The sequence below is a fragment of the Dromiciops gliroides genome, chromosome 5, assembly GCF_019393635.1.
Source record: "Dromiciops gliroides isolate mDroGli1 chromosome 5, mDroGli1.pri, whole genome shotgun sequence".
NCBI lineage: Eukaryota > Metazoa > Chordata > Mammalia > Microbiotheria > Microbiotheriidae > Dromiciops > Dromiciops gliroides.
The window spans coordinates 148150314-148168797 of NC_057865.1; the positions used below are offsets into that span (position 1 = coordinate 148150314).

Below are 18484 nucleotides of genomic sequence, written 5' to 3' on the forward strand. Positions count from 1 at the left end.
TGGAGGAATGTTTTGTCCTGACCATGGAAAATCCTTTTTCAGAAAAAATAAAATTGATTAACCTGTATATTGAAACTACTTTGCAGAGAATATATATATCACACAAATGAATTATGTTCTTCTCAGGGAGGCCATAGTGTGTGATAAAATTGCAGCGTGTTTCTTGGAAGTGAGATATTTGAATTTTTCTTGGGAGAACCTATGTTTCCTTTTTGAGATGTGGTATGCTGCCAATCCAAGTTATAGTTATGTGGTTTTAAGGTGTGTGTGTTAAGAGCATAGGAAAGTTATCCCTGAGGAAAATGGAGTTCATGCAAGGTTTAGTCACAAACTTAAAATAACTGAAGACTTGTCAAGGAAAATGATATCCCGGAAGACACAGAAATATGTATCACTGTCTTAAAAGGAATCATGCAATAGATCAATTAAAGACATCATCCAGCTAATCTTCTAGAAATTCAACACTGGCAAAGAAAAACTTCCATTTTGACTTATTCTTTGTGTGACCATTAATGAGATTAAGGAGACAAGAAATGTTTATTTGCTACTCAGCAAAACCTGAATTACTAAATTTCCAGATAATTTTTGTCTTTAAAGCATTTTTTGAAATGTGAAGTAGAAAGATAAAGATAAATTACAAGGACTTACTTTATTTTTAAGTGGCCTTGAGAAAAAAATGAAATATGAAAAAACCCAACACCTTTACCATGTAATTGATGCAAATCTGACCAAAATGGAAATAGTTATCACTTCTCGTGGAATCTGAGTGCTTATCAAAGACATTCTGCTTCCTTTCCCAGAGGAATCAAATGACAAATATAGTCCAGGAGAACCATAGTACATTAGTTGATATTCCCCCCATGATATTTTCAGCACATGAAATTTACTCTCTTTGTTATTATTTGGCTAACTGGAACTCTTAGAAAACACAATTTTAACTTAAAGTTCTCATTTATGCAATACCTCTAAAGTCTTCATCTCTTTCTCAGTTAATCTGGGAAAGCTATTGCACATGAAAATTTGCTATTTAAAATAATTGGCACTGAATTTGAGAACGATCACTTAACTAAATTGAAAACCATATTATAGCTATATATATATAAAGTCTCTACATATGTAGAGAGATAGTCTGAAACTTTTCAGTCCTTTTGATTCTTCTTTCTCACTCAACTTTCATATCTAGTCATTTACTAAGCCATGTGTATTCTTCCTCCCCTATCGCCTATTCTCTCTTCCCTTTGCCCCCAGCCTTGTAATAACATTCAGATACTCAAACTATATGGATTGTAACCTATCTATGTTTGTCCTCCCTGTTTGACTCTCATCCATGTCCATTCATAAGTTTACCATGGGAGAACCTCAATGTTCTGGGAGGCTTTCTCACTTTCCTTTGACATCATTAGCTCAAAGCGAAGATAAGTGGAACATCAGCCCATCTTCTTGTTGATCATACATTTCTTTGATGACACCTTTACTCTGGCTCTTCTTTTCTTTTCTTTAGTATACCTGCTATGAACCACTCCTTTTACAATCTTTGATATATGTATATATTTTGTGTAAGTGTGCATACATACATACACACAGACACACACTACATAGACTCACCTTCTCTGGTGACTGAGGATTCTAAGAGCCATAGAATGATAATAGAATGACAGGAAGTCTCACCCACCACTACTAAGTAGAGGGGGGGGGGCAAGACAGTACCCACTGGATTCCTCCCTAGTTCAACCTTCTCAAAACCCATCCAGGCTGAATTTATCTTTTAAAATAGTGTTACCCGGGGCAGCTAGGTGGCGCAGTGGATAGAGCACCGGCCCTGAAGTCAGGAGTACCTGAGTTCAAATCCGGCCTCAGAACATTGACACTTACTAGCTGTGTGACCCTGGGCAAGTCACTTAACCCCAATTGCCTCACTAAAAAAAAAAAAAATAGTGTTACCCTTAGCTATTATATCTCTCTATTTGGCACATAGATCAAGTATTTGATGACTAAAGAGCACTTTTAAAGGTTTTTTCGTCTCTTCTTCATGACAACTGATTTAGATCTGTTCAACCTCTATATGAAATTATTGAAATCAATGTTGATCTCCTTTCTTCCCATCATATCCCTGTTTCATCACCAATAACTGGCTTTCTTATTTTTAGTCTTTCTCTTGGCTTTGTCTTGATTTGTATCTTAGGTCTAACAAGTTGGTGATCTGATTTTACTGATAGCTTATTGAAGAACATCTCCCATATCAGTAATGAGTCATTTCTTATTTGTAAAAAAATAACTAAATTTCATTTTTGTTATGTTATTTGTTGCATTTCCTATCCTGCTTCTTTTTATATTTTTACTGGAGAAAGTATACATAAGTTTGAGACTTCTAGACTACAAGTCATTGGGTACTCTCATTCTTTATTCCTAATATATACACATATACATATCATATATGTATATAAACATATACATGTATATGTGTGTATATACATACATATACATACACACACACACATATATATATATATATGTATACACCTACATCCCTACCTTAAAGTGACTGAGCAGATAGGGAGGGAGGGAGGGAGGGAGAGAGAGAGAGAGAGAGAGAGAGAGAGAGATCCAATTTAGAGATTCTTATCAAGTTTTTTTGTAGAATTTCTCTATCCCCCTTATCTCTAGCAACATAAAAGTTGGTTAAGCCTTATATTTTTCCATAGTTGTCTTTTTTCTAGTAATTATCTTGAGCAGTACATTTATAGAAAAGCAAATATCCCTCAAGATGTTTCTCATTGCCTTTTCATGCACAATGTTCATACCTTTACTGAAGCTTTCTGTCCACTTGAATGACTTCCTTTTTTCTACTTATATTAATCCTATTTATCCTTCAAGGTCTAGCTTAAAGATAATTTCCTCTATTGAGCACAAATAGTTCATTTGAGTGCACACTGACTTATTCCTCTCTCTTTATACTTTTGTGCATTTATATCCAACATTACAGTTAGTCCTCAGTTTTTCTTTCATTCATCAATATGTATTTTCTCAATCCTAAGGTGTAATCACCTTAAGAACAGAAACTATGTCATACTTTTTTTTGTATTCCGCCACAGTGATTATCACAAAATCTTTGTCCAATAAATACCTATTGATTGATTTATTGATTGTTAATAGTAAGACATTTCATTTTCTAATGGTTTATGGCTTGGTAGATTAGTATTCTCATTTTTAAAAAAGCATTGTCATAGGAATAATATGGTTTCCAAGAGTACTTTGGTAATATAGACAGTATGTATTTTTTCTAAGAGAATATTGTGGTTAGTTTGGTTGTTTCTATGGTTAGTGGTTTAAAGAATTAGACCCACTCCAAATTTGGGGTTTGAGGATTTAAACTTTCACCACTGGCTACATACCAATTCCTGGGACAAGTTTGTTAGAAGTTTGATAGAATAGTGATGCAAATACTTTTACCTTTGGTTCCTTGTTCAACTGAATTATGAACTACAATCTGGACTACAGTATTTGTTTTGTTTTGTTTCTGTTTGTTTTTTTCCACAGTATTTGTAATAGAAGTTCCCACTCACCTGCTCCCACAGAGAGATGATCTCTGACTTAGCTATGATAGGAAGTAAGTTAATAGGATGATCCATAAGAATTTTTTTCTAAACATCCTGGCTAGACATTAACTCACTTTCTCAGAAGTGTTTTGAAGAATGTGAGAGATATTTTGAACGTAACTCAGGTTGCCAATATTCTTTTTAAAAAAACAACAGTAAACTCATTCTGCCGTTTCTATTCAATTTACTATCCACAAAAAAGTGGTTGGAATGTTGATTTTTGTTTTAACCCAGGATCTCCTCTTTGGTTAATGTAATTTCTCTTACATTGAAACTGTGATTTAGGACTGACTCATAGAGAAGTGACAACCACTGAGTCACCAGCTGCTGGTCCTCCTGCTACACCCTGGGTTTTCCTTGTGGGTGTCTCATCTACCCTAAGCCTGTGGTTTCTGTGGCTTGACAAGTTAAATCTCAGTATGTGCCTGAAAATAACTTGGTTGAATTCACAGGGTCATTAGAGTGTATTAAAATATAGAGTTGTTGCATTTTAAATTTGTCTCTATTTTAGGGTAGTATTTTAAACTTCTGAACAATTTGCTAAAGTAGTTTTTTGTTACTGTTAAAATAGCCTCCACATTATTATCTTTCCTACTTTTTATAATAGATTTTTTTCTCTTATGAGGCTGATATTTAGAACTTTAGATATTGTATAGTCTAACTCTCTCATTTTACAGTTGAAGAAATTGAGGCCCAGATAGATTAAGTGATTTGTCTTTCATCTTGTAAAAAGCAAAATATTTTAACAACTGACATAAATAGTGCTTATAGATTTGTAAGAGCTTTTGTTTTCTTTCATTGCAACTCACAATAAACCTGAGAAATAGGCACTACAGTTGTGTATTTTATATTTACACATGAAGAAACTGAGGCTTAGAGAACTAAAGAAGCTTGTCCTTGGTCACATAGTTGATAAGGACTGGAGACAATATTTGAATTGAGGTAATCCTGACGCTAAGTCTAGCACTCTGCCATGTTGCATTTCTACATTATTTCAAAGACCTAGAAATATTCAACAACTACATTTTAATCACAACTCATGGATCTCCACTGTTTTTGGTCTTGAAAAAAAATGTAAGACATAATAATTATACACACAAAACATTATTCAATTCAACAAACATTATTTTTTCTACTTCAAATAACAATGCAGATAATTATTACTATTTCCATTTATATCCCCCTCAGTTTCTCTTCATGTGAAAAAAGCTGTAACATTATATTTTCTTTACCCTAGTGCCCTATCAGGCTGCTCTGATGATGAAATGAGATTGTATGTATAAAGCACTTTGGAAAGCATAGAGTGCTAGATAAATGTCAATTATTCCTATTATTATTTCAATCAAAACTTATCCCAGATATGTATGGCCATTTCTCTGTGCTGTTTTGACTTCCTCTATAATACCATCCAGGAACCATATAAAGTCTACTCCAATAAGATATATTTCACTGTAGCTAAACTAGATATGATGTAGAAGACTCCACAAGTTCAAAAGCGTACTTATCTGTAATATGATACTGAAAGCTGAAAAAGACATTCATTGCTTTTAGGATTTTGTTATTCACATAAAGTTGGATAAAATAATGTTAGATATTTTTCTTTATTTCTTCTTAATTTGATGTGAATTCTCCATTTACATTTTTATACCAGTAATAAAATCTAATATCCTGTCATAAAACACGATTTTGGTAACATTACACATCTATTAATTCAACATTCCAAAGATTTTAAATCTAATAAACAATCCGTCCCTTCCAAAAGACTTACCCAAAGCCAGATGGGTGGTAAGCATTAGATATAGAATTTGTTTTGCTTTGTTTTTTTTTTTTTTTTAGTGAGGCAATTGGGGTTAAGTGACTTGCCCAGGGTCACACAGCTGGTAAGGGTCTGAGGTCGGATTTGAACTCAGGTCCTCCTGACTCCAGGGCTGGTGCTCTATCCACTGCGCCACCGAACTGCACCTAGATATAGAATTTGAACCAAGATCTCATGACTCTGGAATTGCTCCTTTTCCCTTGCACTATCTCTCCATGGTTCTTTCTCCTACATCAATATGACAGGTTGTGTAGGTTCCTTCCAACTCTAAATGTATGAACCTATGAATCCCTAATTAGCCCAGCACAGTTATACTTGACCTCAAATACCCAAAAGCATTAAACGAAAGGACAAGCTATTTAAGTGATAAATGTTTAAGGAAAGTTTATGTAGAATTGGTAGCGTTCTTTTGAATGAGATCAATTCAGGGCTAGAACTGTATGTTTGCTGAATCCATTGATATTAGGAAACCTGTTCTTTCATCCCAAGAGGAAGCATGATGTTGAACAGTGAATAGTAACCAAGAAGTCAGGAGGTCTGGGGTCTAATATTGGTCCTTCCACTTACTCCACTTCACTCTGTTTAGTGTTATAGAATCTGCTTTAGCAGAATATTGTCTCTAATGATTTAATGAGAAAATGGAGGCCTATTCATTTGGCATCTCTTGATATGATATGAAGTATTAGTATAAACTCAAAGTCTGTCTCAAACTACTTTCCTTTTTTCCCCAGAAGATTTTGTAGAATGGTGAATTTTTACTCCAGTAGCTGTAATCTTTGGAATTATTGAGCTCGATGCTCCAAAGATCCTTTTCTTTTGCATGTAATCACTAGGCATTTACAAAGTGCTTACTCTGTAACATGGTCTCTACTAAGAACTAAGGATATATATGAGGAACAAAAATAGTTACTGCCCTCAAGGAGCTTAAATTCTAATGGCAGATGTATAAAGTAGAATATATCCAATATATACAGAATAGATGTAAGGTCAGTTTATAGGGAATGCCCAGGGATTCTAAGAGACCAAGGCTGGGAAAGAGCAATCTGGGCAAGAAGAATAGCCAGAAAAAAATTAAAAAGAAAAAGAAAAAAGAAAAACCAACAAAAAACCAAAACCAAATTAAAATTAAAAAAATAATTAAAAAGAGGAATAGCCAGTAAATGCTCAGAGATAGGAAGTAGAGGGATATGTGCAAGGAACATCAAGTAAACCAGTATGGCTGTATTATTAGAGAACATGATGGGAGTAGAATATAAGATTGGAAAGGTAGGAAAGGACCAGGTTTTAGATAGCTTTAGATGCCAAAGAAAGCGCTTTATATTTCATCCTGGAAGTAAGATGGAGCCATTGGAGTTTGTTGAGCATATAGGTTATCAGGTCAAACTTACATTTTAGAAAGATTATTTGGGAAGCTGAATAGAAGATGGAGTAGCAAACAGAACTGAAGCAGGGAAAACAATTAGAAGGTTATCACACTATTCTATGTGAGAGGTGATGAAGACCTAGATTAGGATTTGAGTTTGGTCTGTGTAGAGAAGGGTTTGTGTGTAAGAGATGTAGAGAAAGAAACTATAAGATTTTGGCACATGTTTAGACTTATGGGGTGAGCAAGAGAGAGGAGTCGAAAATTACACTGAGGCTGTGAACCTGTATGACTAGAAGCATGGTGAGTTACTTGACAGTAATAGAAAAATTCAGAAGAGGGGACAATTTAGGGGGAAAGAAAATAAGCCTTATTTCATACATGTTGAGTTTGAGATGCCTATGGGACATTCAATTCAATATGTCAACAGGCTAGTTGGTGACACAGGACTGGAGCTTAGGAGAGAGAGTAGGACTGGATACATAGATATGGGTATAATCTTCAAAGAGAGAATTCAAATCATGGGAGCTGATGAGGCCACCAAATGGAAGAACATAGAGAGAAAAGAGAGGACATTTGGGGAATACCCATAGTTATTGGGGTTTTTTTCTTTGTTGGGGTTTTTATTTTGTTTTGTTTTGTTTTTTTGCAGGGCAATGAGTGACTTGCTCAGGGTCACACAGCTAGAAAGTGTCAAGTGTCTGAGGTCATATTTGAACTCAGGTCCTCCAGAATCCAGGCATGGTGCTTTATCCACTGCACCACCTAGCTGCCCCCTAGTAACTGGTCTCTCAGCCAAAATAAAACTATGAAGAAGAGGTCAAAGAGGCAGGAGGAGAAACAAGATAAAAGAGTCATGGAAATCCAGAAAGGAGCCTTTCTTCATCTATAAAACAGAGATGTTAATATCTTCCCTACCTACCTCCTATGCTTCTTATGAAGATTAAATTCATTATTGTTTATATGCCTAGCACATTCCCTGATACATAGTAGGCTCTTAATAAATGATGATTAATTGATTGATTGCCTAATCAAGCAAGATAAAGTATATGAAAAAACTTTTAAAATTATAAAGTCCTATACAAATGCAAGATTTTCTTTTAAATAGCAAAAATGTGGCTTTTCCACATTCCATCAGTTTATTAAAGATTGTTTAAATAATTGATTTCTTTATTGTTATAGAAAGTGGTGCTTTATAAAAGGTTTGCTATTATGTGACTAATGGAAAAACCAAAGTCACTTTCCGGTGATGAAAGAAAAAAAATGTCATGAATATATTGTTTAAAAATTATAAAAACATTTGGTTATGTTAACATTATAATGTTCTTCTCTTCCCCTTTAGGAATTATGTCAGATCACCAGTTTGGAAACCAGTTTATGTGCAGTGTAGTAGCCTCACACGTGAGTCATCTGCCAACGACCAATCTCAGTTTTGTTTGGATTGCTCCACCTGCTGGCACAGGCTGTGTCAACTTCATGTGAGTCCTAAGATTTACTATTCTAGGTGGTGAGAGGTGGTCTAGCCTTGTCAATATGTCAGTTACCTTACCTTCCCCTTGCATGAAACAGAGTTTAATGTCATATCTTCTCATAGCTTTGTGTCATGTAAATTGCTTAGCATCACACATGATTGATTCCCTACCACCTCATTATGAGTTTCTGATTCTATCCTTTTGACAGGAAATCTCCCTTCTTTTGGTAGAATTAAATTTTCAAATATAATGATAGAGTTAACATCCGAACAGATTTACTAAGCCTTCCCAAGTTGTTGGGGCACTAGAACTATATGTCAATTTCAAGTGGTAGAAAGTCAAGGCAAATTATCCTTTGATAACATGACCTCTACCTCCATTCATTTTCCAATTATTTATATATACATATATTCATACATAAATATATGTAATACATAAAGATGTTACATATATGTATACATACATATATATGTGTGTGTGTGTGTACGTGTGTGTTATGTTAATTGCTCCAAGATAGCATTCAATGAAAAAAAACCTAACATAATATTTTCAAGGTGAATATACCTACAATTTCATAACTATTTCCTATTAATTTAGTAAATTATTTCTTATACCCAAGGGTGGGGAATATGTTGTTTTTGTTATCATCATTGCTGTTATTCAGTTGCATTAAATGTTAGCCAGGCTTAAAAGGAGACACATATAACATAGAAGAAAGTACCTTCTGCCTGATAATAGGAAGATCTGAATTATAGAATCATAACATTTCAGAGTTGGAAGGGATCTAAGAGGTCATCTAATCCAACACTTACCTAAAGCATGAATCCAATCACCAGCATCCCAAACAAGTGACTATTTAGAGTTCACCTGATGACCTCCAATCATATGGAACTGTCTCATGGTATGCAATATCAGACAGGTCTAATTATTTTCATTTTATTTAGCCCAAATCTACCTTCTTATAATTTATATCCATTGGTCCTATCTTTGCTTTCTGGAGCCAATCAGAAATAATGTAGTCCTTCTTCCACATGCCAGACTTTCAAATTTATATGCACTAATGTTGTACCCCTCCTCCCTCCCAAGTTCTTTGTACTCCAGATTAAAAATGTCCATGTTTTTTAATGGATCCTATTATAGAATGGTTTCAAATCTCTTCACTCAGACTGCAATTTCTCCTTGCCCTTTTATTCTTTCAACTAATTCATGCCAGTCATCATAGAGGCAACATATTTTACTACAAAGAGTGCTGAGCCTGGAGTTAGGAGATATTTGGATTTTAATCCTGTCTCTGACATTTCCTAGCTGTGTAGCTTAAATAATTTAAAAATTTTTACTTCCTCATCTGTAAAATGGGGATAGTGCCTACCTTATAGAGTTTCAAGAAGACTATTTTTTAAGCTTATAGAATTCTTTCATAATGTTAATGTGCTTTGTAAATATTAGCTATTGTTCCACACAATCACTTTTGTTTTTCCTTTACTACCAGGCTAAAGGATCAGTGGTACCACAACCACAAAAGTGGTTTAGTGCCATGTGCTGATGTCTTAAAGACTAATTTGCATTGGTCCAAGAATTCATATTCCCTGAAATATATGAGGATTGCTCAAGCTTATAAAAGCTTGTATCATTGTATTTCTGTATATCTTATTCTCATAATCATTTATATAGGTAAGAAAATATATGTCAGTAATTGTTGCATTTCTTTTTATTATCTTTTTTGAGAATTAACAGAGTATCAGTCTTTTGGTATGACTTCAGTATCTTAGGCATCTTCAGGCATTTTGTGCAGTGACCCTTCAGTTCTCTTAAACTTGTGTCATTTCTCTTACATGATTCTTCTTTGGGTACACTTTGTCTAATCCAGCAAATTTTCTCATCTTCATTCTTTGTTATTTCTGCTTTCTCTATAAGCGCATGAATGGCTATGATATTGGAGTTCAAGAGTGGTGGCTTTATTATTTTTAGAAAACAAAAAATTATTGTAAAAATTGTTGCAAATCTTTTCCCTTTCATCTGTTTGTCATCCTCTTTCCAACACATTTTAAAACACTCTCAGGAAGAAATCACTGAATACTAAAATATATATTGATTTAATTTATGTGTTCTTATTAAGTAATTAATAGAATTCTGCTGCCCCTTCATCTTCTACAAAAGACACATATAGTGCAATAATTTCATAGAAATATTTAAAATGGTATATTTTGGTTTCAGATCACATTTATATATTAATATATTTCTTTCTTTTTTGTTTGTTTTTTGTTTTTGTGTGGCAATGAGGGTTAAGTGATTTGCTCAGGGTGTCAAGTGCCTGAGGCCGGATTTGAACTCTGGTCCTCCTGAATCCAGGGCCAGTGCTTTATCCACTGTGCCATATAGCTTTCCCCAATATATTTCTTTCTATCCTATACTCTATTCCTTATACCAAAGATTTTTTAAAATTTTAAAATTCATCATAACCAATCAACACATTAACTACTTCTGACATCATATACTTCGTTCCATTCTAGTTTCTTGTCTCTCCTATGAATGGAGAGAAGCATATTTTTTCATCTCTTCTATGACCTCAACCTTTATAATTACTGTTACATTATATTCATTTTGATTTTTTATTCTTTCTATTCATATTGTTTATAATTATATGAATGTATATATAGTTTTCCTTGTTCTGTCTACCTCACTTTCTATTAATTTATATAGACCTTCCCATATTTCTCTAAATTCATCATATTTTTCTTTTCTTATGGTACTATGGTATCTTATGGCTTTGATATTATAGACAAATATTACATTGTGATCATAACTCAGTTTGTTTAAACATTCCCCTATCAAGGAGCAAACAAATTTACTTTTTGCAAATACCTAGCATGAGCATTGCAATATGAGATGAAGCAATATCCCATGAAATGATGTTACTTATTGCCTTTAGATGAATGATAAAACCAACTCTGTCAAGCCTTTTATTTGCTTGTCCAAGGAAAACCTTCAAACCATCTTTCCATTTAACTTCAACTTCCTTCTCTCTGCTTGGTTTGTTTATAATAAGAATGTCAGGATTCATATCCTTCATTTCTCCAATAATGTGTTCTCAAATGAGGATATCACATTTTTAATACTAATAGCTAACCAATGTTTTATAGATGGCTTAGAGATTGTGTGATTCTTAGCATACTCTGCCCCATATTTTTGTCACTCTACTACCATTACAACAAGTAAAGTAAAAAGTGGCCAGGCAAAACTGAGTCCCATTTTGTCACTTTGTTTCATGGATTTCTTTGGCCAGAGAATTCCTCTTCAAGTGGTCAGAGGTAATGAACCTCTATGTAGTGAGTCTGGCTCATTCTTAGAAAGCAAATTCCAATGTATTGCTTCATACTCAAAACCTTTCCACTATAACCTGAGCTTCCTAAAATGAATTAGAGACATGAAAATTAATAAGGAGTCATTGTAGGACAGAGACAAAAAAAAATAGAAAGAAGGGCAAACAAAACAGGGAGTTGTTATGTAGAAAAGCAACCTTGACCTGTTTTCCCCAGTGGTTCTGTGAGTTATGTGAACTATACAGTTACCAGGGAACAAGAGAACTCTAACTTAGACAGCACGATAAATCAAGAGGACTATATAAGACCCAGAGGAGGAGAACGATCAGAGAAAAACTATTTACTGACCAATGTGAAAATACTTCATATTGTTATTAAATTAAATCAAACCAATTACATCCATATTTTTGTTTACCCCAGTGCTTGCTTTCATAAGGCCTTTAAGGCACAGGTCAAATTCTAATGTTCCCAGGTAAAATCATAGGTGAGATTATGAGCCATCATCATCATTCAGTCATTTCCAGTCATATCGGACTCTTCATAACTCCATTTGGGATTTTCTTGGCAAAGATATGAAAGTGGTTTGCCATTTCCTTCTCCAGCTCATTTTGCAGATGAGGAAACTGAGGCAAACATGGTTAAATGACTTTTCCAGCATCACATAGGTAGTAAGTATCTGAAGCCAGATTTGAATTCAGGAAGATGAATCTTTCTGAGTCATTGTTACTTACACTTGTACTTGTATTTTCTCTCTCCAAGTTTATAAGCTCCTTGAGGGGAAGAATTAAATGTTAACCATTGGATTTCCCACATTGTTTGGCATTTTTCTATATAGGTTGTTGGCTCTTTATAAATATTTGTTAGATAAATTAACTAAAAATAGAATTGATTTATACACTACCTGCTTCTAAGTGGGGCACAAAATTTAAAGAACTAGTGAATGAGCCTATTGGCGAGATTTTTATCTTGTCCTATGCAGCTTTTAAAAATGTCTTGCCTCTATTAATTGTGTCTAAGAAAGGGAGGCATTATCAATGGAGAGTGGAATAGAAATGCCAAAGAAGCCTTATTTTGCTTGTAGGCTAAATCTTTGTGAGTACAAATTTAAAAGTTATACATATTCACAATATTTCATTAGTGAATTCAATATATTTGATTTTATATCTAGTATACTTTTTTAATAGTTAAGTTATAAGATTACATCCATATAATAATAGTATCATGGCATTTAGAGCTAGGGAAGACCAGCTTGATTTATACTTTTCATATTGGAGAATTATTTCATAACCTAAAATTTAAAATAAAGTTGAATGGCATCAACATACAGTTCAAGGGAGGCTAAATTACTGTAATTCTTCAATATCATTCTCTTGTTGGGAAAGAGTTCTAGAACTCTCTTGATTCTGGTAAATTTTATATATTTCTGTAAGGGATTCACATTTCTTTCTGTCTGGGGCAGTTTCTGAGAGTTGGAAAGTGCATTAATACTGTATATGAAACAGTAATGTTATATTAGCCCGCCAACATATCATGTGCAGGCTGTGATTTTAAAACCTAGTTACCTATTTTAAAACCTCCTTGGAAATCCCATAGTAAGAATTATGGAAACGTTGAACCAAAATCTGAGGCAATTATACAGTCTACTAAGAGTGTCTTTCCCAATGAAGAGTAAGTGAAATAATGTCTGAACAAACCACATTTTATTGGTAAACCACTTAGCTAAGCAGTCATTTGGGACAGTCTGTTTACTGCCTTCCTTGGTTAAAAATAATCAAAGGAGAAACATGGGAATAAAATTGTTTGTTAAAAGCAGAAAGACTTGAAGGTGAGCATGCTGTTGTTTTCAGCATAGGTATTTAAAATTTTTGTTACCAAAAAAATAATTCTTATTGGTTTGTTTTATTTTCCTTCCTTTTTCACTTCCTTCTCCCTCTTTCCATTAATTTCTTCCTCCATCCCTCTGTCCCTTCCTACCTTCCTTTTTTCTTCCTTTTCCTTCCTTTTATCTTTCCTTTCTTCTTTTCTTCCTCCTCGTTTTCCTCTTTTCCCCCTCCCTTCCTTCCTTCCATTGAGATTCAATCTCCCAATTTTGTCCAAGTTTGAATTACAGCAGCCATTCATAGACCCAACACCAAGGCTGACTGGCCCAAAAGTTTTGACCTGCTCTGTTTTGAATCTAGACCAATTTGCTCATCCTTAAGCAGTCTTATGGCCCCTCTCTCCCAGGGGTCACCATATTCATGCTGGACTTAGTCATTGCAGACACCTGATTGGATTTAGTCCTATAGAAGCTCAAAATTACTGAACTCAAGTGATCCACCAGCCTTAACCCCCCTATTAACATGGATTACAAATGTGTGCCATAATACCCAGTGCTATATTTAATATTAAAAATTTAAATATTCATTTATATAACTTAGATAATAGTTTCCAGGTATTATGGTTGACTTGTATGACTGTAATTTTACTTTTAATTTCATAATAATTAGTAACATGAGGTAGCATGACATAATGGATAGAAATTTGGCCTGAGAGTCAGGAAGACCTGTGTTCAAGTCCTACTTTTGACATATATGGGCTGAGTGACCCTTCAAGTCACATAACTTCTCAGTGTTCCCAAACAACTCTCCAAGACTTAATTTGCAGAGAACATGCAGCTCTACACTGGTAGAAGTAACTTCCTCACTGGGAAGTTCCTATACCTGTGAAATGTCAGGTACAGTCTGAGAAGTAGGGAAGAAATGATAACTAAACCTTAAGAAGATGAAAGATTTAAATAAGCATCTGAATTTCTTGAATTCAGTTCCAATGAACAAAATGAAAATAGTTCAACAAGAGATAGGTAATAGGATCTACTATAGATGTGGAATATTAAATATACTTTCAGATGTAGTTTTACTTGATTGTTTTGCTTTGTTACGAGAACTGTCACAGAGTAGGAATAATCTAGAAACATTTAGACTATAAAACAAAACATATCAAAAAACTTTTTTAATTAAAAAAAGAATTGTCATTTTGCACTTGAAGTTGTGAGAACTAGGAAAACTATAAAATAATTGCTTATTTATTTAGTTTGAATCAAAGTAAAACCCTAGAAAATATTGACATTAATTGATTAGATCATGAAACATAATGAATGACATTTATTGAGTTTGCCACTTCTTCATACTAACCTTTATTCAAACAAAAGAAAGCCTCTATAGAAAAGGAGTTTAACTCTTATGCACAGATTTTGCTCCTGACACAGAGTGCTTACTTGATTATCACTTCCATATAGAACCTGTAAATATCAGGATCTGGACCTCTCCTAGAATAGCCAACAGTCTCCTTACAAGTGAAAAGATAGTTTAAACTGAAAACATAAGTTTTATTTATAAATTAATGTCTTTGAAAGGACTCACATCTAAGCCCCAACAAAATCAAGTAACTTTGTTTCTGAAGACTTACACAGTAGCTTTTATTTCCAGTACTTCTGTAGAGGCATCTTCAAGTAGAAAGACTAATATTTTCTCCTCATCTCCATCCATGCCCTTCCTTTCCTCTTCCCACCTCTTGCAGTTCCCCTTAACTCTCAGCAGGCAGTGGTTCAGTGTTTACATCTTCACTGGTATTCATGGCTCAGCATCCTTTAGTATAGGTCTCACCACCTATGGGGCCCTGAACCCTATATTTGGAAGCCACCATCATTGTTGTCGTCATGACTAGAATTTATTTTGTGCCTATTATATGCCAGGCACTGTGCTAAGCATTTTCTTTACAAATATCTCATTTGACCCTTACAACAGCCCTGGGAGGCAGATGTTATTTTTATCTCCATTTTCCAATTGAGGAAATTGAGGTAAAAAGAGGTTGTGATTTGTCCAATGTCACACGGCTGTTAATTGTGTGTGGCTGGATTTAAACTTAGGTTTTCAACTGGCCTGGCTCCAAGCCCAGCACTTTATCCAATGTAACACCTTCCCTGTGGGGCCACCTCCCCATCAGTTGGCCCATGTGGATGGCCCACTCTGTGGTCTCACTCACTTTTGTTACACTTCTAGGCCAGAATTCCTTAGTTCTTTTAAAAAATATTTTTGTACGTTTGGATCCCATAGCGCCTGATGTCTTACTCTGTGTATTTCAGGATGCTAACACCACTTGAGTAATGCTGCATTTCCCAGTGGCTGCTGGCTTGTGGTGGGTGTGGTCCTATTTGCTTCCTCTTTTCCCCAGACCTTGGGCATTGTGAATATTGTACACATTCTTTGCACAAGCAACTTTCATTATATCTTGAGGTTGAAAAGGACAACATACATTCTCCCCACTTATTTGTCTCTCCTCCATTTTACCACTAGGCATCTGAAACAGTAAGACAAGTACTAGGGGAGAATTAAAGGAGGATCCAACTGGTCTTCTTACAAGTTCTTGTGTCGATAGCACATTCTTGTGCTATGGGAGAGGGACTTTTTTGAAGTCCCCGTTCGACTCAACAAGAAGCATTTTTTTTTTTTAGTCAGGCAATTGGGGCTAAGTGACTTGCCCAGGGTCACACAGCTAGTAAGTGTTAAGTGTCTGAGGCCAGATTTGAACTCAGGTACTCCTGACTCCAGGGCCGGTGCCCTATCCACTGCGCCACCTAGCTGCCCCAAAGCATTTATTTTTTGAGTCTACTCTATGTATTAAGCACAGTGGCACATGTTGAGGATACAAAGAAAGGCAACAATGGTCCCTATTCACAGAACTCACAGTCTAATGGAGGAGACAACATGAAATCCCTATGTACAAACTAAATATATATGGGATAAATCTGAGAAAATCTCAGAGGAAAGGCACTAGTTCTTTGAGAAATTGAGAAAGACTTCTTGTAGAAGGTAGGATTTTAGCTGAGCTTTAAAGGACCCAGATTTCCAGGTATGGGAGACAGACAGATGTGTCATTGGGAGATGGATTATAACAAGAGGGCCATTGTGACCAAATTGTAAATACATGGAGGGCAGTAAGGTGGAAGAAAACTGGAGAAGTCTATTAACTAATTCACCGTAATGTTGAGATAAGTACTTAATGCTTATAGAGCATTTGAAAATTCTCCAGTAGATCTTTTCTAAGCGCACAACACTGAGAGAGAACAGTGGGAGTTGGAAGAAATGGGAAATAATCTGACCTCTGCCACTAATTTATTGTTTGACAGTGGGCAAGTCATCTGAGTTCTCTGATTTTAGATTCCTTATCCAAAAATGAAGGGGAACAGATGTAAAATAGATATTCTCTGTAGTTCCCCCAACTTTAACATTCACTAGCTCTTTCAGAATTAGAGATAGCTAAGCAGCTAGAAGGCACAGTACTGGGCTTGGAGTCAGAAAGACCCGAGTTCAGGGGCAGCTAGGTAGTACAGTGGATAGAGCACTGGCCCTGGAGTCAGGAGGACCTGAGTTCAAATCTGGACTCAGACACTTGACACTTAATAGCTGTGTGACCCTGGGCAAGTCACTTAACCCCAATTGCCTTACCAAAAAAAAAAAAAGACCCAAGTTCAAATCTATCCTCAAAGACTTACTAGCTATGTGACACTGGGCAAGTCTCATAACTTCTGTTTATCTCAGTTGCAAAATGGGGACGATAATAGCACCTGAATCTCAGTATTATTGTGAGTCTCAAATGAAATACTCTATAAAAAGCACTTAAGTGCCTGATACATAGTAGATGCTGTTTAAATGCTTATTGCCTTCTCCCATAAGACTATGTGATAAGATCTCTAAAGCTTTATCTAGTGCTAAAGCTCTCTGCAGTCATAGTTCTGTGACTATGAACCTTCAGAACCAGTGCTTAAGGTTGTGGGGTTGATCTGTCCCTGGGCCAAATTGCTTCATTCCATGACCATAGCCCTAGTCAAACCTCTTGCATGTGCAACAGATTAGCTACATGTGCATGTGTTGGATACAAGGGTGAGCAAGTGAGAATGGGTGGACAGATCAGCTGAAATCCATCCCTGTAAACTAAAACATATGTATTGTTTGTTTCCATCATGTCTGACTCTTTGTGACTCCACTTGGGGTTTTCTCAGGAAAGATATTAGAGTGGTTTACCATTTCCCTCTCCAGCTCATTTTACAGATGAGGAAACTGAGGCAAACATGTTCAAGTGACTTGCCTGTGGTCACACAGCTAGAAAGTATCAGAGACCAGATTTGAACTCAGGAAGATTAGTTTTCCTGATTCCAGTCCCAACACTCTACTGTACCACCTAATTTCCCAACGTAAAACGCATACCCTATTCTTGGTGGATCATTGCAGTAATTTTTATGTAATCATTTTGAAATTGGAAGGGACTTTGGAGGCCATCTTATCTAATCTCCATTTTTCATATAGAAAACTAAGAACCGGGGGCGGCTAGGTGGCGCAGTGGATAAAGCACCAGCCCTGGATTCAGGAGTACCTGAGTTTCAAATCTAGTCTCAGACACTTGACACTTAACTAGCTGTGTGACCCTGGGCAAGTCACTTAACCCCCATTGCCCCGCAAAAAAAAAACAAAAACAAAAACAAAAACAAAAACAAACAAAAAAGAAAACTAAGAACCAAAGTCTCCCAAGTGAAGTGACTCACCCAAGGTCTCACAACAAGTCATGAAAAAGCCAAGTTTCTTGAACACGAGTTCAAGGTCCTTCTCGCCACAGTGCACTATTTCCTTTGACACAGATGCAGAATATTACAAACTGAACTCTGTGTGGAATTGAAGATTTATTTGAACATCATCATAATAATAATACTGGTTAAATATTTGCAAAATAGAAGAATAAGGCACATTGGTGTATCACTGGTGATTTTGGCAAATGAGATAGATAGGAAAGTTAAATTTGCACCTGTGCCAAAAATGACTTATTTATAATTGAAGTCTCCCCAAAATGATAGATGGTAGAATAAACCAAGCAATGTTCCAGTG

The 18484-nt window shown here is 35.4% G+C and overlaps 1 protein-coding gene across 4 annotated transcripts in view; it reads left to right on the forward strand.

Annotated features, from left to right (window-relative positions):
* RELN (reelin) overlaps positions 1–18484 on the forward strand; it is a 577995-nt gene that overhangs the window by 157351 nt on the left and 402160 nt on the right. For all 4 annotated transcript variants that reach the window (XM_043965756.1, XM_043965757.1, XM_043965754.1 and 1 more), the window contains exon 3: positions 8118–8253. In XM_043965756.1, coding sequence (XP_043821691.1) covers positions 8118–8253 — 136 coding nt within the window. The remainder of the gene's footprint in view (positions 1–8117; positions 8254–18484) is intronic.